The sequence below is a fragment of the Schistocerca gregaria genome, chromosome 9, assembly GCF_023897955.1.
Source record: "Schistocerca gregaria isolate iqSchGreg1 chromosome 9, iqSchGreg1.2, whole genome shotgun sequence".
Taxonomy (NCBI): domain Eukaryota; kingdom Metazoa; phylum Arthropoda; class Insecta; order Orthoptera; family Acrididae; genus Schistocerca; species Schistocerca gregaria.
The window spans coordinates 78,732,441-78,756,031 of NC_064928.1; the positions used below are offsets into that span (position 1 = coordinate 78,732,441).

The window sequence follows — 23,591 nt, forward strand, 5'->3', positions numbered from 1 at the left end:
TAGCTGAGAACGCACATTGGAAGCGTGTATTCGTCATCGTGATACTGGAGTATCACCCGGCGTGATGGTATGGGGTGCCATTGGTTACACATTTCGGTCACCTCTTGTTCGCATTGACGGCACTTTGAACAGTGGGCGTTACTTTTTCGATGTATTACGACCCGTGGCTCCACCCTTCATTCGATCAGTGCGAAACCCTACATTTCAGCAGAATAATGCACGACCGCATGTTGCAGGTCCTGTACGGGCCGTTATGGATACAGAAAATGCTCGACTGCTACCCTGGCCAGCACATTCTCCAGATCTCTCACCGCACGAAAACGTCTGTTCAATGGTGGCCGAGCAACTGGCTCGTCACAATACGCCAACCACTACTCCTGATTAAGTGCGGTATCGTGTCGAAGCTGCATGGGCAGCTGTACCTGTACACGCCATCCAAGCTCTGTTTGACTCGACGTCCAAGCCTATCAAGGCCGTTATTACGGCCAGATGTGGTTATTCTGGGTACTGATTTCTCAGGATCTACGCACCCAAATTGCGTGAAAATGTAATCACATGTCAGTTCTAGTCTAATATACACTCCTGGAAATGGAAAATAGAACACATTGACACCGGTGTGTCAGACCCACCATACTTGCTCCGGACACTGCGAGAGGGGTGTACAAGCAATGATCACACGCACGGCACAGCGGACACACCAGGAACCGCGGTGTTGGCCGTCGAATGGCGCTAGCTGCGCAGCATTTGTGCACCGCCGCCGTCAGTGTCAGCCAGTTTGCCGTGGCATACGGAGCTCCATCGCAGTCTTTAACACTGGTAATATGCCGCGACAGCGAGGACGTGAACCGTATGTGCAGTTGACGGACTTTGAGCGAGGGCGTATAGTGGGCATGCGGGAGGCCGGGTGGACGTACCGCCGAATTGCTCAACAAGTGGGGCATGAGGTCTCCACAGTACATCGGTGTTGTCGCCAGTGGTCGGCGGAAGGTGCACGTGCCCGTCGACCTGGGACCGGCCCGCAGCGACGCACGGATGCACGCCAAGACCGTAGGATCCTACGCAGTGCCGTAGGGGACCGCACCGCCACTTCACAGAAAAATTAGGGACACTGTTGCTCCTGGGGTATCGGCGAGGACCATTCGCAACCGTCTCCATGAAGCTGGGCTACGGTCCCGCACACCGTTAGGCCGTCTTCCGCTCACGCCCCAACATCGTGCAGCCCGCCTCCAGTGGTGTCGCGACGGGCGTGAATGGAGGGACGAATGGAGACGTGTCGTCTTCAGCGATGAGAGTCGCTTCTGCCTTGGTGCCAATGATGGTCGTATGCGTGTTTGGCGCCGTGCAGGTGAGCGCCACAATCAGGACTGCATACGACCGAGGCACACAGGGCCAACACCCGGCATCATGGTGTGGGGAGCGATCTCCTACACTGGCCGTACACCTCTGGTGATCGTCGAGGGGACACTGAATAGTGCACGGTACATCCAAACCGTCATCGAACCCATCGTTCTACCATTCCTAGACCGGCAAGGGAACTTGCTGTTCCAACAGGACAATGCACGTCCGCATGTATCCCGTGCCACCTAACGTGCTCTAGAAGGTGTAAGTCAACTACCCTGGCCAGCAAGATCTCCGGATCTGTCCCCCATTGAGCATGTTTGGGACTGGATGAAGCGTCGTCTCACGCGGTCTGCACGTCCAGCACGAACGCTGGTCCAACTGAGGCGCCAGGTGGAAATGGTATGGCAAGCCGTTCCACAGGACTACATCCAGCATCTCTACGATCGTCTCCATGGGAGAATAGCAGCCTGCATTGCTGCGAAAGGTGGATATACACTGTACTAGTGCCGACATTGTGCATGCTCTGTTGCCTGTGTCTACGTGCCTGTGGTTCTGTCAGTGTGATCATGTGATGTATCTGACCCCAGGAATGTGTCAATAAAGTTTCCCCTTCCTGGGACAATGAATTCACGGTGTTCTTATTTCAATTTCCAGGAGTGTATTTGTCCATTGAATACCCGTTTCTCATCTGCCTTTCTTCTTGGTGTTGCCATTTTAATATCCAGTAGTGTAGATTCGAATATAATTTAAATTCTGGTCAAGAGGTTACCACATCGGTAGCTTGGCGTCTTTGATCAGAGGGTTAATTTCCCTCTGTAATAAAAAAAAGCGATTAATGGATGAACGATAACCTTCAACAAGCTTCATGGGACGTCCACCACGAACAAATAGAGCGACCAATAACGATCAAAATGAGATCAACAAAAAAGAAGTGATTAGCATTCTCGCGTTACAAGAGCGTCGTCAACAAGGCAACGGTTCGAATCCTGATAACACAAATTTTTTAGTGAATAGTATTGATCACCGGGCACAGACTGAACCATGCACATTAGCCACATTGCGCCGATCATGACTTGAAGCACAGCGCTTTGCAGTGAACTACTTGTTTCCCTTTCAGTCACACTACATAGATGGCTCTGCGTAGTGGGTTTTCCGCTGATCATTAAAATATTCATATATATAGATATATAGATGTTTCCGATCTAAAACACAGATGTTACGTCGTGAGGACATATCTAGCAATCCGAAACGCTGCTATTTTCAAAGAATTCTTATTACAATCTTATCTTTTGGTGGCATAAGCATATTTCGGCTCTTGTTAATTTCATACGATGGTAAACGGATCGATGAATCTATCATTACAACAATCCACAATATAGAAGGTTTGGAGACGCCCAGATACGTAGCAGAATAATATCGCAACATAGGCAACCAAACCTATGATAAAGACAGCTGACTTATGTATTAAGTTTTATAGCGACGTAAAATTAACAAGAAATATGTGTAGGAAATACATCACACAAATTTAACAAATTTCTCACTGCGCGCAACCTAAAACTAAAATCCACTAAGAGAAAACCAAACAACCAGCGCGCACACATAAAATTAATTTTAATGGCTGAGAAGAATTCTGTGTAGGTCAAATAGGGAGAAATTTCATACCAGGAAAAGTGACACAAACCCATCCACAGCCATCAAACACATGTGAACAGAAAGCCACATTGTAACCCAGATAGAAAATAAGAAGTAAATGCTGTATATAGCACCAAAGGGACTAATAATGAACTTTCAGCAAAAACAAAAATCTACAATACACACATGAATATCCAGACAAAATTGTTAAAGGACAAACCAAATTAAAACATAAAAATTATGTTGACATTATGGAACACTATAAAGGACAAAACAAATTTACAGTCAAAAACAACACCAGCGAACATTAGCAGAGAATTTACTACTACGACCTGTCTCCATAGATGAAAAAGCCAACTGTACGCCCATACAACGTCGTTAGTTTGGATATCAACTGAAACTCTCAAACTTACAAAAAATATTAAATAGCTCTTAAATAATATTGCTCAGCAACAAAATTCACTGTTGAGACATTACATATCAGCTGCTACGCTTGCGCTGCCTCTGCTATACGCAGCAGCCAAGCTATTACACATTGAAAGGGTTAACGATGTGTTAGAGAAGTATCACGATGTATACGAAATAGTTATTTTTACAAGAAGACACACAAACGCACCCTTACAGCTCCATTTGTTTCCAGATAGTCTGACAATAGCCACACAGCCGAAATAAGATTATAGGGCACACCAGGGCTATTCCACTCATTTCAACTGTAAGCCCTATATAACACGACGTGAAACTTTCTACGTATATATTTAAAAAAACCAACACCAGCTCCCTACCGTATTCCAGTCCACAACGCTGCAGGTCCAGGACAATTCAAAATCTTGGCACAAATTACACTACTGGCCATTAAAATTGCTACACCAAGAAGAAATGCAGATGATAAACGGGTATTCATTGGACAAATATATTATACTTAAATTGACATGTGATTACATTTTCACGTAATTTGGGTGCATAGATCCTGAGAAATCAGTACCCAGAACAACCACCTCTGGTCGTAATAACGGCCTTGATACGCCTCGGAATTGAGTCAAACAGAGCTTGGATAGCGTGTACAGATACAGCTGCCTATGTAGCTTCAACACGATACTACAGTCATCAAGAGTAGTGACTGGCGTATTATGAGGAGCCAGTTGTTCGGCCACCATTGACCAGACTTTTTCAATTGGTGAGAGATCTGGAGAATGTGCTGGCCAGGGCAACAGTCGAACATTTTCTGTATCCAGAAAGGCCCGTACAGGACCTGAAACATGCGGTCGCGCATTATCCTACTGAAATGTAGGGTTTCGCAGGGATCGAATTAAGGGTAGGCCACGGGTCGTAACACATCTGAAATGTAACGCCCACAATTCAAAGTATCGTCATTGCGAACTAGAGGTGGCCGAGACGTGTAACCAATGGCATCCCATACCATTACGCCGTGTGATGTGCCAGTATGGCGATGACGAATACACGCTTCCAATGTGCGTTCACCGCGATGTCCCCAAACACGGAGGCGACCATCATGATCCTGTAAACAGAGCCTGGATACATCCGAAAAAAATTCGTGCACCCAGGTTCGTCGTTGAGTACACCATCGCAGGCGATCCTGCCTGTGATGCAGCGTCAAGGGTGACCGCAGCCATGGTCTCCGAGCTGATAGTCCATGCTGCTGCAAACGTCGTCGAACTGTTCGTGGAGATGGTTGTTGTCTTGCAAACGTCCCCATCTGCTAACTAAGGGATCAAAACGTGGCTGCACGATCCGTTACAGCCATGCGGATAAGACGCCTCTCTTCTCGACTGCTAGTGATACGAGGCCATTGGGATCCAGCACGGCGTTCCGTATTACCCTCCTGAATCCATCGATTCCATATTCTGCCAACAGTCATTGGATCTCGACCAACGCGAGCAGAAATGTCGCGATATGATAAACCGCAATCGCGATAGGCTACAATCCGACCTTTATCAAAGTCGGAAACGTGATGGTATGCATTTCTCCTCATTACACGAGGCATCACAACAACGTTTCACCAGGCAACGCCGGTCAACTGCTGTTTGCGTATGAGAAATCGATTGGAAACTTTCCTCATGCCAGCACGTTGTAGCTGTCGCCACCGGCGCCAACCTCGTGCGAATGCTCTGAAAAGCAAATCATTTGCATATCACAGCATCTTCTTCCTGTCTATTACCATGTGTACCGGTATGAAATGAGCAATTTTTTGTGAAAATTTTGAGCTGAAAAGTAAAAACATTTTATTCAAAATGTTGGCAAATTGCTTTCTCTACATTTTGACCACCTTTCTGGCAATTTGTGGACACCTTGCCAATGGAAAGATCGTCTTTCGAAGACATCCAGTTTTCGACTTCCTCGTAGGAATCGAAGTGTTCCTCAGCCAATGCGTGTCCCAGTGATGAAAACAAATGGTAGTCTGAAGGGGCCAAGTCTGGTGAATAAGGCGGGTGGGGTAGCCGCTCCCAGCCAAGAGTTTTGAGTGCATCCTGAATCAGTTTTGCTTTGTGTGCAGGGGCATTGTCGTGTAAAAAAAAATTACTTTTCCATGTCTTCTGGCCCATTCTGGTCTTTTTTCGATCAATGCATAGTTCAAATTGATCATTTGTTGTCTGTAGCGATTAGTATTCACAGTTTCACCGGGTTTTAGAAGCTCATGATACACCACACCTTTCTGATCCCACCAAACACAGAGCATTGTCTTCTTGCCGAATGTGGTGTTTCAGTCGATGTTGATGGTTGTCCCGGATTAACGCATTATTTTTCCCGTTTAGGATTCTTAAAATAAATCCATTTTTCATTTCCAGTAACATTCGAAGCACAATTGATTTTCTTTCATGTCGTTAAGCAAAATTTGACAAATGGTTTTTCGGTTTCCATCTATCCTTCATTCGATTCATGTGGTACCCATTTTCCACACTTCTGGATCTTTCCCATAGCTTTCAAACGGTCAGAAAGTGTTTGTTGTGCAATATTTAGCATTGCTGCCATTTGCTTCTGACTCAAAATGTCATCTTCATCCAATATTGCTTGCAATTCGGCGTCTTCGAAGTTTTTTGGTGATCTTCCAAGTTATTCATTTCTTACATCAAAATCATTATTTTTGGACCATTGAAACCATATTTGCACGTTGCTTCTGATAGAGAATGATCATCGTATGCGTCGACAAGCATTCTATGTGACTCTGCAGCACTTTTTTTTCAAATGAAAACAAAAGATTAATGCTTTCCGCAAATCATCAGTTTCTGGTACAAAATTCCACATTATTAACACGATGAAAACACATGATGTTGTTTGTTCCTAGACTTGATGTATGGTAAATATCTTTGACAGGTGTCATACCAACCAAACAAAAACAAATTAACCCATTAAGTCCCAAATTAATTGTTTTTTAAAATTGTATTTTTTATTCCTTAATTATAATGTACATAGTGCATGAACCACCATAAGTACAAAAATATCCAAAGAATATTTATACATGTTGATATAATGGCCGTCCTCAAAATAGGACACTGGGATCTAACAGTATCATATACTATACTAAACTGTCTTCAAGTCTTAACTATTTATTTCTTGTGAGATGGTACAAAACACTTCACACGCAGTGTTACACGACATTTGAGACATATATGTTTTTGGTTTCCCGTTGCATTTAGCTCTTACAGATCTTCTTTGCGTGCTTCTTTTCTCAATCATATGACCAGTTCCATCATACCTGATGTCTGGTACCACTCTCAACTGACTTGATGGGTATTCCATTGGACGTTCAATATTCGGTCTTCCAGTGTTCAATTTCAGGTATGTAACTGTAACAGCACGCCTGAAATCCAGTAAATCCAGTGTATTTTTCCCATGTACTAGTCTGTAGAAGAGCCAGGCATTTACGAGGGCCATTTCCAGCATACGTGTAATAGGACCCAGTACCATTTTTCCCTCTAATTACCATCGCATATTTTCCAACTAGCCAGTCATGGTGGTCAACACCTCCCATGTACGCGTTATACGACTTCAAAACGGCACGTTGTTGCACTTGTGTCTTCTTACTTGCTTATCTACTGTACCGGGTAGCAGTCCCAAAGGTTCAACTTGGTCAACATTTGTACCAATTGTAACGCATCTGTTGTCTTACCATCGAATAAATAAGACTTCACCATTCCTGTAGAACTGGTAATCATACTTTCCTCGAACTGTCTTTTTCAGTTCGTTGCTGATCAGTAGTGGACAGTCACCAACTCGATTTTCTCTGACAGTCCCAGTTGCTCGAAAACCCAGATTTATCAGATGACTCAGAGGATCTCTACTAATGAAGAAATTGTCAAAGTACACACAATGATTCTCGGGTTTTTCAGTGCAGTCCAACATGTTTAGGACTACTCTTGATCCCAATAGTAGGTCATCCCTTGGAGTATCTTCTGGATCCTTTCCACAGTATAAATCAAATTTGAAACAGTAGCCACTTGCTCCACAAAGAGACCACAACTTATAGCCAAATCTAATAGGCTTGCCTCGGTGTCGTTACTTACCTCAGCAACAAAATCTGGTAAAATTACCACGTTCTAAAAAGAAAATACATGAGCAGTAGCAGAGTTTCATATTCGAACGTGCAGCAATAAAAATAACTGAAATGATAACACCAAGTCCCAGTGTCCTATTTCGAGTACACCAAATTTTATAACGTTGGAAAACAATAAATATAGCTGCAATTGAGCTAACAATGCAAGTAGTTTAAAAGACACATTGTTGACTATAAATAATCGCAAAACGATTTTTGCCACATATTTCAAATATTACTAAATTGTCGATAAAGTAAATACCTGTAATAACGAAAAGTGTGCCTTAGTATTCAATAATCGATTAATGGTAGGATTTATTGCTTTTAATTTCCTGTAAGCATACATTTGTTATAAAAAGCATCAACAACTGACATAGACCAGTAATAGTTGCAAATTAATAATTTATTGTGTATTTATAAATAAATATGTGCTCTGTCCTCAAAATAGGACACTGGTACTTAATGGGTTAAGGCTCGTTCACAACAAATGTTCCCTATCGGCACATTTGTATCTTAACGCTCATTTCATACCGGTACACCTGGTAAATTTCGCGTCTGTAGCACGTCATCTTCGTGGTGTAGGGAGTTTAATGGGCAGCAGTGTATGTCGCGGTTGTGGTGTAATTCTTTTAGAGCTTTATTTGCCGTACTGCACTCACCGACCATGGCGAAGAGGTCCGAGTTGTAGGAGGCGCCCTCCAGCTCGGCGCTGTTCTTGCGCAGCGCCCTGCCGTGTCCCATCACGAGGCTGGCGGCCAGCCCGAAGTACGCACCAAACACGTGCACGTACATGGAGCCTCCAGCGTCCACCGCCTGGAACAGGTGGCGGCGCATCGTTACCACGTGCCGCGCCCGCTGATCTCCCAAGTACCCGTACTCTAACGGTAACTCCTCAACGCCTCGCGACTAACAACGTAAGACAACAGACAAGAAAACTTATTTCGGAAATGCAGGTGTCCTTTATCTGTTTCTGCCTCCTGAATTGGAAAATGACACCCAAAACAATGGATCATCCACAGACTGGCCACCAGTACGAATACTGATATCGTATTTTGAAGCACTGGCAAGGGTCTTGTCGCAGTGGCTACACCGGTTCCCGTGAGATCACCAAAGTTAAGCGCTGTCGGGCGTGGCCGGCACTTGGATGGGTGACCATCCGAGCCGCCATGCGCTGATGCCATTTTCGGGGTGCACTCAGCCTCGTGATGCAAATTGAGGAGCTACTCGAGCGAATAGTAGCGACTCCAGTCAAAGAAAACCATCATAACGACCGGGAGAGCGGTATGCTGACCGCACGCCCCTCATATCCGCATCCTCAGTGAGGATGACACGGCGGTCGGATGGTCCCGACGGGCCACTTCTGGTCTGAAGACTTAGTGCTTTATTTTGAAGCAGTACATACACTATGTGATCAAAAGTATCCGGACAGCCCCAAAACATACGTTTTTCAGTTTCCTTTAATTTACGTCCATGGTCACAAACTGTTTGATAACAGATCACCGGTTTCGGTCTTTAATGACCATCATCAGATCTGTAGAAAATGGGAAAAACATAAATACACTCGCAAAGTGTATACAGCTTCAGAACAATACATAGATCATAATGAAAAGTAGTACTGACAAAATTTACATTAGTGCGCTTTAAATATGGAGAGGCATACCCGTTTCATAAAAACTAAGTCCTAATGTACTGCAGATATAGTGGCATCGTCAAATGTTAAATGCGGAATCAGCACCAGCATCATCAAATACGTATAAATTACATCACATGTACGAGTCATGTTGTCAGTAAGAATACTGTTTAAAACAAGCTGCCGTACAGTAGCCACAAGATGTTTGTGTTGCAAGTTCACCAGATGTCGCTAATGTCGCCATACACCAGTTTTCAATAATTAATTGAAACAGCGAAAATAAAAGGGGGATACAATAGTTGAAGTCTATAATAAACTTATAACGTATAAAACTCATTACAGTAACAAAAAGCAATAAAAAGAAGAACACGGCAAAAGTAATATTGTTAAAAAGAGGAAGAGTTGAAAAGCAGTGGTTGACATGTGCTCTAGTGCCAATATTCTAGGCAATGACATAAATATTAAACACCGTAGATAGTGTAACGGGTAATACTAAACAACCAAAGTAACTTTTACGACTGAAATACAAGAAGATGGCGGCATTAACTACCTTGACCTCACTATTAAGAAAGTTAATAACAAACATAAGTTTTCGATTTTTAGGAAACCAACGTCTACAGACAGAGGATGGCATGAACTTGCATTGATGCAATGCCAGTTCATGCCATCCCCCCCGATACAAAAAAGCTTTCTTCACTTCCACGGTTCACCGGCTCCTCCGTCTACCTTTGGACGAAAACGAAATATGTTAAGAACTTATTAAAGACTTCAACTATTGTATCCCGCTTTATTTTCGCTGTTTCAATTAATTATTGAAAACTAGTGTGTGCCGACATTAGCGACATCTGGTCAACCTACAACACGAACATCTTGTGGCTACTGTACGACAGCTTGTTCTAAACAGTACTTTTACTGACAACATGTGATTTAAATGTATTTGACGATGCTGGCGCTGATTCCGCATTTAACATTTGACGATGCCACTATGACTGCAGTACATTAGGACTTTTGTTTTTATGAAACAGGTATGCCTCTTCATCTTTACAGCGCACAAATGTAAATTTTGTCGGTACTACTTTTCGTTATGATCTATGTATTGTTCTGAAGCTGTACACAGTTTGCGAGTGTATTTATGTTTCTCCCATTTTCTACAGATCTGATGATGGTCATTAAAGACCGAAACCGGTAACCAGTTATCAAACAGTTTGTGACCATACACGTAAATTAAAGGAAACTTATTACATATACGGATCACTGATTTTGGCGACGATGTTGCAGCTTGTGATACGTTTCTCATATTAGGTGCATTTTGCTGCCGTCTACTGACAGGTACTCCATATAAGCGACCTCAGCAGTCATTAATCGTGAGAGAGAAGAATGGGGCGCTCCACGTAAGTAACCGACTTCGAACGTGATTGGGTGTCACTTCTGTCATACGTGTGTACGCGAGATTTCCACACTCCTAAACATTCCTAGGTCCACTGTTCCTGATGTGATAGTGAAGCGGAAACGTGAATGGACACGTGCAGCACAGAAGCGTTGAGGCCGCCCTCGCGTGTCGACTGACAGAAAAAAAAAACGCTCTGACCACTATGGGACTTAACATCTGAGGTCATCAGTCCCCCAGAACTTAGAACTACTTAAACCTAACTAACCTAAGGACGTCACACACATCCATACCCGACGCAGGATTCGAACCTGCGATCGTAGCAGTCGCACTGTTACGGACTGAAGCGCCTAGAACCGCTCGGCCACCGCGGCCGGGTGATTGACAGAAACCGCCGACATTTGAAGAGAATCGTAATGTGTAATAGGCAGACATCTGTCCAGACCAACTTATAGGAATTCCAAGTTGCATCAGGATCCACTGCAAGTACTATGACAGTTAGGGGGGACTGAGAAAACTTGGATTGCACATCGTAGTTTACTGTTTTTATCTGAAATAAGAGAAATTTGTTAATATCGAGTATAGATTTAAGTGTCAGGAAGTCGTTTCTGAAAGTATTCGTATGGAGTGTAGCCATGTATGGAAGTGAAACATGTACGATAAACAGTTTGGACAAGAAGAGAATAGAAGCTTACGAAATGTGGTGCTACAGAAGAATGCTGAAGATTAGATGGGTAGATCACATAACTAATGAGGAGGAATTGAATAGCATTGGGGAGAAGAGGAGTTTGTGGCACAACTTGACTAGAAGAAGGGATCGGTTGGTAGGACATATTTTGAGGCATCACCAATTTAGTACTGGAGGGCAGCGTGGAGGGTAAAAATCGTAGAGGGAGACCAAGAGATGAATACACTAAGCAGATTCAAAAGGATGTAGGTTGCAGTAGGTACTGGGAGATGAAGAAGCTTGTACAGGATAGAGTAGCATGGAGAGCTGCATCAAACCAGTCTCAGAACTGAAGACCACAACAACAACAACATCTAAAATATAAATAAGTTTTACACATACTAACTATACGTTAATCAGACATTTTAAATGAATCCATTTTATGTTATTAGTGTATTTCCTATTTTTATACTTTGACAACAGCGTCATATTTGAACGCTGATTGGCAGTTGTGAAGTAGTGTGAGAGGAAGTAGGCGGAGCCTCTGCATATTTAAGCTCATGCTCAGCACTCATAACCATCAGTTGACTTCGTAGCAGCTGAGGAGAGCTCCAAGGAAGCCATGGGTATAAATAAGTTTTATTTTGTCTTGTTAAATTTTGTCGGAGATGAATACACTAAGCAGATTCAGAAGGATGTAGGTTGCAGTAGGTACTGGGAGATGAAGAAGCTTGCACAGGGTAGAGTAGCATGGAGAGCTGTATCAAACCAGTCTCAGAACTGAAGACAACAACGACAACAAATTTTGTCGTCATTAGACACTTTTCATTTTATTTTAAGATGGTATCTAGCATTTTCTAAAATTCACCTATGTTATTGAGACGTAAGTGTTGTGATCAAGACTGAACCTTAGTAAAATTATAGCTTTTCTTGTTGTTGCAGTCTGTATTTCATGTCCTTTCTACTTCGCCCAAATAGCAGATATCTTCCACTAATTATTCCCTCGACATTGGCTTATTTAACTCCGCTACGACCTATCACCTTGTTTTACTTTTGTTGATGTTCACTGTATAACCTTCCTTCAAGTCACCACCCATTCTGTTCAACTGCTCTTCCGACACCTTTGCCGTCTACTATAAATTACAGTGTCCTCGACAAGTTATATGTTTTTTAACATTAAAAAATTATTAATATGGACACTACAAAAAGTATAAATATATAGTCACAGGTTTTGTGGAGAATGATTTGTTTAATGACGCGCTTGGGTATAATCATCATCAGATAATCTGAAAAAGTAGTAAAATCTCAAATAGCACAGTGGAAACAGGTCCATACTTGAAAAAGTTATTACATAAATATTTCACAAGCTGGCAAAAAAGTATGTACGAAATATGAATTACACCTACACAAGAGCAACATGGAGTCAAGTAACTTACACACATGTCAAGATGCCATTGGGTAGTTAAAGCGACCCATATATGTGGTAACCTGTATATGTGATAACAATTGTGTGGCGTAATCAATACAGACTTAGTTACAAGTTACAGATAAAAGGTAGGTATAGCCATGTATGACTTTAATAATGGAAAGCCCAGATTTTTTTCATAAAATAAACGGAAAACAATATCACTAACGTAACAAATAGTTTATAACAGAATTGGGGTAAGTGGTGAGAGCAATAGAGAGAACCAGGAAGGAACATAGCCGTGGAGAACCATCAGTGCACTGCAGAAGATTAATTTATTATCCGATATTTGAATAAAAACCCCCGGGCAGGCAGTCTTCACTTTCCAATCAGGTTTTTAGCCATAATAAGCGCTGTTACACCCACTGTAAGGAAGGTCCTACAAGGACATGTTATCAAATTTCCAATTTTATAAGGTATTTTTATTCAATGGTAGCCTCTATTGCTCTCCCCCTACTCCCATTTACTTACAAAATACTTGTTACGTTAATGACGTTCTTTTGTCATTTTTTCTTTTTCTTTTTGAAAAAACGTGACATTCATTACCCTATATAGCTATGCCTTCCAATTTCCTATTATCTGGAACTTATTTGTACGGCTTACACCACACAACTGATGCCACCTAGTGGCCAGTTTATGAAACTATGCGGTACAGGTCGCCTTAACTACTGAGTGTTATTTTGGCATGTGTCTAAATTACGTGACCCCATGTTAATCGCACGTAGGTCCAGATAACGTTTCCTATGGACTGACAACGATAGCTCACGTACACATGCCGACATCGCAAGATGAAAATGAAGAAACAGTACAAGTATATGAGAATACTGAAAGGGAGTTACAGTAGATAAAGGGAGGTGGATATCTAATAGTCATAGAGGACTGGAATGAATATGTAGGGGAAGTAGAAGAAAAAGTTTCAGGAGAATATGAGTTTGGGACAAGGAATGAGAGAGCAGAAAGTAAATTGGAAATTTGTGCCAAATTGTATATTGGAACCAAGGCTTAAATACTACTTGTTGTTGTTGTTGTTGTTGTGGTCTGCAGTCCTGAGACTGGTCTGATGCAGCTCTCCATGCTACTCTGTCCTGTGCAAGCTTCTTCATCTCCCAGTACCTACTGCAACCTACATCCTTTTGAATCTGCTTAGTGTATTCATCTCTTGGTCTCCCTCTACGATTTTTACCCTCCACGCTGCCCTCCAGTACTAAATTGGTGATACCTTGATACCTCAGAACATGTCCTACCAGCCGATCCCCTCTTCTAGTCCAGTTGTGCCACAAACTCTTCTCCCCAATTCTATCCAATACCTCCACATGAGTTATGTGATCTACCAATCTAATCTTCAGCATTCTTCTGTAGCACCACATTTCGTAAGCTTCTATTCTCTTCTTGTCCAAACTATTTATCGTCCATGTTTCACTTCCATACAGGGCTACACTCCACACAAAGACTTTCAGAAATGACTTCCTGACACTTAAATCTATACTCGATGTTAACAAATTTCTCTTCTTCAGAAACGCCTTCCTTGCCATTGCCAGTCTACATTTTATACCTCTCTACTTCGACCATCATCAGTTATTTTGCTCTCCAAATAGCAAAACTCCTTTACTACTTTAAGTGTCTCATTTCCTAATCTAATTCCCTCAACATCACCCGACTTAATTTGACTACATTACATTATCCTCGGTTTGCTTTTGTTGATGTTCATCTTACATACTCCTCTCAAGACACTGCCCATTCCGTTCAACTGCTCTTCCAAGTCCTTTGCTGTCTCTGACAGAATTACGATGTCATCGGCGAAGCTCAAAGTTTTATTTCTTCTCCATGGATTTTAATACCTACTCCCAACTTTTCTTTTGTTTCCTTTACTGCTTGCTCAATATACAGATTGAAAAGCATTGGGGAGAGGCTACAACCCTGTGTCACTCACTTCCCAACCACTGCTTCCCTTTCATGTCCCTCGACACTCATAACTGCGATCTGGTTTCTGTACAAATTGTAAATAGCCTTTCGCTCCCTGTATTTTACCCCTGCTACCTTCAGAAATTGAAAGAAAGTATTCCAGTCAACATTGTCAAAAGCTTCCTCTAAGTCTACAAATGGTAGAAACGTAGGTTTGCCTTTCCTTAATGTTTCTTCTAAGGTAAGTCGTAGGGTCAGTATTGCCTCACGTGTTCCAACTTTTCTACGGAATCCAAACTGATCTTCCCCGACGTTGGCTTCAACCAGTTTTTCCATTCGACTGTAAAGAATTCGCGTTAGTATTTTGCAGCTATGGCTTATTAAACTGATAGATCGGTAATTTTCACATCTGTCAACACCTGCATTCTTTGGGATTGGAATTATTATATTCTTCTTGAAGTCTGAGGGTATTTCGCCTGTCTCATACATCTTGCTCACCAGATGGTAGAGTTTTGTCAGGACTGGCTCTCCCAAGGCTGTCAGTAGTTCTAATGGAATGTTGTCTACTCCCGGGGCCTTGTTTCAACTTAATGTAAGTTAAACCAGCTTACGCAAAGGACAACACACATACCCATGCCCAAGTGAGGACTCGAACCTCCGACGGGAAGAGCCGCGTGAACCGTGGCACGGCTACCCCGGGCGGCTGCGGTAAGAACTGACTCGGAGTGTAGGAAAGTCAAAACCACTTCGATGAGATTAAAGGCAAACGAGGTAGCATTAAGAGTGCAACGGGAATTTGTCTGTTAAATGCAGAAGAGAGAGAGGATAGGTGGAAAGAGTATACTGAAGGCCTCTATGAGGGAGAAGATTTGTCTGCTGTTAAAGAAGAAGAAACAAGAGTAGATTTAGAACAGATAGGGGACCCAGTGTTAGAATCACAAAGTCGTGGAGCTTTGGAGAACTTTAGATCAAATAAGGCAAAGAGGATAGATAACATTCATTCAGAATTTCTAAAATCACTGAGAGAAGTGGCAACAAAACGACTATTCTTGTTGGTGTGTAGAATGTATGAATCTAGTGATATATAGTCTGACTTCCGCAAAAATATCATCCACACCATTTCGATGACTGCAAGAGCAGACAAGTGCGAGAATTATCGCACAATTAGCTTAACAACTCATAAGAATAATATACAGAAGGATGGAAAAGGAAATTGAGGATGTGCTAGATGACAATGAGTAAGGCTTTAGAAAAGGTAAATGCACTCGTGAGGCAACTCTGACGTTGTAGCTGATAATGGAAGCAAGACTAAAAGAATTCAAGGCACTTTCATACGATTTTTCGACCTGGAAAAAGCGTTCGATAATATACAATGGTGTAACATTCTGAGAAAAATAGGGGTAACCTACAGACAGAGACGGCTAATACACAATATATACAAGAGTCAACAGGGAATAATATGAGTGGACAATCAAGAACGAAGTGCTCGGAGTAGAAGGGGTGTAAGATACGGATGTAATCCTTTGGCCCCACTGTTCAATCTGCACATCGGAGAAGATATGATGCAAATAAAAGAAAGTATCAGGAGTGGAATAAAAATTCAAGATTAAAGGATATCGATGTTACGATTCACTGATGACATTGCTACCTGGAGTGAAAGTGAAGAAGAATTACATGATCTGCCGAATGGAATGAACAGTCTAATAGGTGCACAATATGGACAGATAGTAAATCGAAGGAAGACGAAACTAATGAGAAGTAGCAGAAATGAGAACACTGAGAAACTTAACATCAGGTTTTATGGTCACGATGCAGATGAAGTTAAGGAATTCTGCTACCCAGGCAGCAAAATAACCAATGACGAATAAGCAAAGAGGACATCAAAAGCAGACTAGCACTGGCAAAAAGGGCATTCCTGACCAAGAAAAGTCTACTGGTATCAAATAAAGGCCTTAATTTGAGGAAGAAATTTCTGAGAATGTAAGTTTGGAGCAAAGCATTGTATCTTAGTGAAACAGCTCGGAGACCGTGGCTGCGGTTACCTTTGACGTTGCATCACAGACAAGAGCGCCTGCGGTGGTGTACTCAACGACAAACCTGGGTGCACGAATGGCAAAACGTCATTTTTTCGGATGAATGCAGGTTCTGTTTACAGGATCATGATGGTCGCATCCGTGTCTGGCGACATCGCGGTGAACGCACATTAGAAGCGTGTATTCGTCATCGCCATACTGGCGCATCACCCGGCGTGATGGTATGGGGAGCCATTGGTTACACGTCTCAGTCACCTCTTGTTCGCATTGACGGCACTTTGAACAGTGGACGTTACATTTCAGATGTGTTACGACCTGCGGCTCTACCCTTCATTCGATCCCTGCGAAACCCTACACTTCAGCAGGATAATGCACGACCGCATGTTGCAGGTCCTGTACGAGCCTTTCTGGATACAGAAAATGTTCGACTGTTGCCCTGACCAGCACATTCTCCAGATCTCTCGCCAACTGAAAACGTCTGGTCAGTGGTGGCCGAACAACTAGTTCGTCACAATATGCCAGTCACTACTCTTGATGAACCGTGGTTTCGTGTTGAAGCTGCATGAGCAGCTGTACCTGTACACGCCATCCAAGCTCTGTTTGACTCAATGCCTAGGCGTATCAAGGCCGTTATTATGGCCAGAGATGGTTGTTCTGGGTACTGATTTCTCAGGATCTATGTACCCAAATTGCGTGAAAATGTAATCACATGTCAGTTCTAGTAAAATATTTTTGTTCAATGAATACCCGTTTATTATCTGCATTTATTCTTGGTATAGCAATTTTAATGGCCAGTAGTGTAGCAGGTTGTTCGATGGGAAGTGTTTGGGCACGCACCACACAGCCTGGAATTTTGCAAACAAAACATTTTTGATTTTCATTGTGGTTTCCGATCAGCTGCCGATCAGACTTTACTTTCCGGACAGTCCTCGTATTTATGCAATAACTTTCAAATCATCAATCTGTTTCCACTGTGCTGTTTGAGGTGGTGTTATTCTTCCAGATTATCTGATGATGGTTACAGTGAAATTCATCATTAAACAAACAAATTGCCAAACAATCTGTTTCAACGTTGCAAAATTTCAGAACGGGTGTAATCGATGTTTTTGTTTCTTATATCTGAACCTTGTTTAACTTTCTACATTTCTGGTTTACCTTGCAGAGTACTCAAAGATAGAGCTGACACGCTACAAATCTCTCTCACTCCTTTCTGAGCTACTGCTTCCTTTTGATTTCCTTCGACGTCTGGATTCTGTAAAAACTGTAGATAACATTTCGCTTCTTGTATTTTATCCCTGCTACCTTCAGAATTTGAAAGAGTATACTCGAGAGAGAAATTTGTTAACATCGAGTATAGATTTAAGTGTCAGGAAGTGGTTTCTGAAAGTACTTGTATGGAGTGTAGCCATGCATGGAAGTGAAACGTGGACAATACATAGCTTGGACAAGAAGAGAATACAAGCTTTCGAAATGTGGTGCTACAGCATAATGTTGAAGATTAGGTGGGTGCATCACGTAACTAATGAGGAGGTATTGAATAGAATTAGGAAGAAGAGAAGTTTGTGGCACAACCTGACAAGAAGAAGGGATCGGTTGGTAGGACATGTTATGAGGCATCAAGGAATCACCAACTTCGTATTGGAGGGCAGCGTGGAGGGTAAAAATCGTAGAGGGAGACCAAGAGGTGAATACACTAAGCAGATTCAGAAGGATGTAGGTTGCAGTAGGTACTGGGAGATGAAGGAGCTTGCACAGGATAGATTAGCATGGAGAGCTGCATCAAACCAGTCTCAGGACTGAAGACCAGAACAATACCATATTCGAGTCAACATTTTCAAAGCTTTCTCTAAATCTGAAAATGCTGTAAACTGCCGTTTGCCTTTCTTCTCGATATCTATGTCATACACTTAACATTATAAGGGGTATTCCGAAAGTAAGGTCCGATCGGTCGCGAAATGGAAACCACATTGAAAATGAAAGGTGTTTATTTGCAATAGGTAGCCGCGCCTTCCAGCAAAATCTCTACATAGTCGCTGCTCCGTCTGAGGTATTTGTCGTAGCGGTGTACCAACTTTCCAATACCGTTGTCATAGAAGGCAGCCGCCTGCACCTTTCGCCGGTTGTCCATGTTGATTTGCAATTCGTTGTCTGTGCGAAATAGCTGACTTCATAGCCAGTAGTTCTTGTGAGCAGAGATAAAAATCAGTGAGGAGGGGAAAGTCCAGGCTGTATCGAGGGCGCTACAGAAGAATCTTTACCCTGCAGAATGCAGCGAAGAATTGTCATGTCAAAGGAAACGCATGACAGGTATGTTATGTGGGCTGTATGACATCAGGCGAAATCTCATGCCAGGGCGTCATTCTTGGTGGGAGACACTGTTTTCTAGGGATCTTTATGTGCTCACTGTCCTCTCAGAACTGAAAAGACATGCGTGACGGAATCCACGGGCATGCTAGAGGCACTGTCCAACACACCTATGCAAAGCTTTATCGGATTTTCACTGTGGTTTCTATTTCACGACTGACTGGACCATACTTTTGGAATACGCCACACACCTTACATGTCCTCTTTGCAACCCAAATTGATGTTCCCTGGAGTATGCTTCTTACCGGTCTATTCATTCTTCTGTGAAAAGTTCACGTCAGCCATATTTATTTATTTGTTTAACCTGATCTGATTAGACCCATGAGGCCCTCTCTTATATCGGATCAGGCTTTCACACATACAGTATGTATTATACCATGTTAACTAAGAAATAACCAAGACAACTAGCATTAAAATGATTTGAATGTCTGAAGTGGTAGTATGAATAAACTGTGCTGACGATGAACTAACAAAGTTAATATTGGCTCTGCTGCCACTAATAGTGATAAGATGAACAATAATAATAACAATGCTAATAATAATAATGACATAACAATGACTCACAAATAAGAGATTAGCAGGCTGGTTTTCCCAAGGGACGATCATGCATAGAGCAGATCTGGAATCTGAAAATGATTCTCCAGATGAGAAATACCCGAAACACAGTGGTCACTTCTGTAGATTTCAGAAAGTCCTACGACTCGAGAGTAGCGCTCTGGAAGACACTGGAAGAATTCAGCATTGACAGAAAGACAAGAGCAATCATTCGGCAAACATTAACTGACACAGTCTCCAAGGTTAAATTTATGGGGGATATCTCAGAACCATTTGAAAGCCAAACTGGAGTGCGGCATGGTGACTGATTTTCACCATTACTCTTTAATATCATTCTTGAAAACATTATCATGACTTGGGAAAAAGAAGACAAAGGAATCCAAATTGGCATTAGAAAAGATAATAGATTCAATGTGAAGTATTTAGCTTTTGCAAATAATAGAAAAGAAGCCACTAACGCCATAGAGAAGTTACACGAAATTGCAGAAAGAACTGGCCTGCAAATCCCATATGAGAAAACCCAATACATAGTAAGAGTGCCACAAGACAAATTGCCTATTGTGACTCATACCAGTACCACATTTAAGTACCTGGGAGAAACCATCCAGCCATGAGGGATCAACATAAAGGATTGTGAGGAAAGACTAAAAAACTACAGAAAGCATATAAACTCACGTGGAACTATTATAACAAAAAGTCCATATCCATTAACGCAAAATTTAGGCACTACAACACTGTCGTACTTCCGGAGGCACTGTATGCATCTGAAACAACACAAATAAGTTCAAATGGCTCTGAGCACTATAGGACTTAACATCTATGGACATCAGTCCCCTAGAACGTAGAACTACTTAAACCTAAGGACAACACACAACACCCAGCCATCACGCAAAAATAAGTAGGCAAACTAAAATCAAAGATATAGAGAAACAAGAAAGGAAAATTCTCAGGAAAATTTTTGGCCCGATACAAGAGCAAGGAATCTGGAAGAAGAGATCAACATCAGAATTATAAAAGTACACAGACAAGATGACGGATACAATAAGGAAAAGAAGAATGCAGTTCTACGGACATATCCACAGGATGAATAAAAACAGAATTTCAAAGCGAGTTCTTAAAGTCATCAATTCAGGCAGAGGAAAAACAAAATGTATAAAAGAAGTTGAAGAGGACCTCAGACAAGCACACATAACAGTAAATGATGCAGAAAATAGAATTCAGGAACATCATCAAAAAACAGGAATTTGACACCACTACACAGAAGAGATCAAGATGCAAATGGACAGCGGAGCGAAAGAAACAACACAGTGAACACATGAAGAAAATTTGGGCTCAGAAAAAGCATAAACAATCATCATAAAGGAATTCAAGTCCAAATGCTGTCTTTAAATGGAAATAATCGAAAATAATAATAATAATTATAACAATTGTGATATTGATTACAATGATCATAATGGCAGATATAAGAATTTATAGGGGTACAAAACAGATTTTTCTAATATAGCGAATTCTGGGAAAAAAGTTTTAAGGAGACTGCGTCAGTTAAGGATATGTGTGTCTCACTTTGATATGGGCAGCTTACCTTGAGCACTGAGACTCCCAGATGTTCGTTGGCTGTGCAGATGGCAGTCTCTATGAACCCCATAACCACGAGCTGCAGTGGCGTCACTTTGCCCAGCACGGCCCCCATGGAGATCAGGATAGTGGCAACTGTCAGGTCAGCTTGTAGAAGACTGCAAAAGGAGAACGAAGTACAGTACATGCCGAAAGAGCAGTTAAGATAAGGCGGCCAGCAAAAGCCGAAGCCAACTGCATCCTTTACAGCTCTACATTGGCAGATTGAACAAACCAAAAATCAGCAGTCCATGATGATGCAGTGCAGACAGCAAAGACATACAATGGGGTGACAGAAATTCGGGGAATAGCGATATGCTCAATCGCTTACACAAGGTATAAAAGAGCAGTGCGTTGGCGGAATTGTCATTTGTACTCAAGGGATTCACGTGAAGAGGTTTCCGACGTGCTTACGGCTGCAAGAGGGGAATTAACAGACTTTTAAATGCGGAACTGTGGACAAAGATAGACGCTTGGGACATTTTATTTTTAAATTGTTAGGAAATTCAATATTCCGTGACCGACAGCGTCAAGAGTACGCCGAGAACACTAAATTTCAGGCGATACCTCTCACTGCGGACAATGCAGTGCCCTATGGTCTTCACTTAACGAGCCAGAGGCAGCGTTTGCGTTGATTCGTCAGTGCTAATAGACAAGCAACATTTCGTGAAATAACGGCAGACATCGTTGTGGGACGTACGACGAACGTATCTGTTAGTAAAGTGCGCCGAAATTTTGCGTTAATGAGCTACGGCAGCAGACGCCGGACGCGAGTACCTTTGTTAACAGCACGACACCGTCTGCAGCACTTCTTCTGGGATGGTGACCATATGGGGTTGGACCATAAACGAAAACCGTGGCCTGGTCAGATGAGACCCCATTTCAGTTGGTATGAGCTGATGGCAGGTTCGAGTGTTGCGCGGACTCCACGACGCCATGATCCAAAGTTGTCAACAAGGCACTGGTGGTGGCTCCGTAATGGACTGAGCTGTGTTTACATTGATGGACTGCGTCCTCTGTTCCAAATGAAGCGATTTTTCACTGCAATTTGTTATGTTCGGCTACTTGGAGACCATTTGCAGCCGTTCATCGACTTCGTGTTCCAAAACAATGATGGAATTTTTATGGATGACAATGTCCCATGTTGCCGGGCCAGAATTGTTCGCGACTGGTTTAAAGAACATTCTGGACAACTCGTGCGAATGATTTGGCCACACGAATCGCCCGACATGAACCCAATAGAACATTTATTAGACGTAAGCGAGAGGTCAATTCGTGCGTAACATCCTGCACCGCTAACACTTCCGCAATTACGGACAGCTATAGAGGCAGCATCGTTAAGTATTTCTGTAGGGGACTTCCAACAATTTGTTAAGTCTATGGCACGTCGAGAGGGTGCGCTAAGCTTCGAAAAATGAAAATCCACACGGTATTAGGAGCTAACGCATGACTTTTGTCATCTCAGTGTAATACATTCCTCAGTCTAGGAACGAAACGCGAAAAACATCCCTCATGAAGGATGGTTGTTGCCAACCGTAAATTTTCTGTAAACGTATGCTATCGGCTTGTGCATAATCTTACTGGTCAGTTTAAATCCACTGTCTCACAAAAAACACTGGAACATCCAGACGACATGGCATAATGTCAATGTAACTTCAAACACATCGGCAGGTACGTAAATTATTAGAGTTGCAAACTTTCTGTGACAGGCAGAACGGTCCCCAAAATGCGGTAGTATTGGTGATGTTTGGTGTTGTAACTAGGCCATGTACAGCATATAAAACGTGTGAACAGCGTCAGATGTACAGCGATCACTGGAGGACACTTCCTCGTGCAACTGTGAGACAGCATTATCAGCACCTCAGATTTTAAGGGGCCTCATTCTGAATGTAAATTTGGCTGACTGGTAGAGTCGTGTAGTATCCAGATTTGTGGGGGATTCGAATATGGCGGTGGCTCGAGGTTGTAAGGGATGGTGGGCATATTCGTCACAAAAGTTCTGGTCAACCACATCTGATAACCAGGATCCCCATATTGTGCACTAAGCACATCCTAACGTCTTCACATCTGTGCCTGCCGACCAAGAACAGGTAGTGGAGTCCATGTCGTGTCATGTAAAATTCTGTGTCCTCCAGCACCAATGGTTTAGCAGCAGCAGAACTAGGGAATTACTGTCCTATTTGTAGGATGCCATTAACACCGCAATACAAATGGGTGTCTTTGGAGGGTTCCATCACCAGGAAGCATTGACAGCTGATGAGCAGCGTCGTATTGTGTTCAACACTGAATCGCACTTCTGCATACCAAAAGTGACCGTCGTCGGCGAGATTGACGGCGACCTGGGAAGAGGTCTTAGGATGTGAGGAGCCATCGAGTACGACTTCAGGTCGCCAATGTTGGTGACTTGGTGAACTCTGGCACAGCAGTGCTTCACAGGCATACTGCGTCCTCA

The 23,591-nt window shown here is 42.5% G+C and overlaps 1 protein-coding gene across 2 annotated transcripts in view; it reads right to left on the bottom strand.

Moving 5' to 3' along the window:
- Positions 1-23,591, bottom strand: part of LOC126291735 (ammonium transporter Rh type B) — a 221,925-nt gene that overhangs the window by 81,550 nt on the left and 116,784 nt on the right. For both annotated transcript variants that reach the window (XM_049985408.1, XM_049985407.1), the window contains exons 4-5: positions 21,108-21,258; positions 8,182-8,335 (exon numbers count right to left, since the gene is read on the bottom strand). In XM_049985408.1, coding sequence (XP_049841365.1) covers positions 8,182-8,335; positions 21,108-21,258 — 305 coding nt within the window. The remainder of the gene's footprint in view (positions 1-8,181; positions 8,336-21,107; positions 21,259-23,591) is intronic.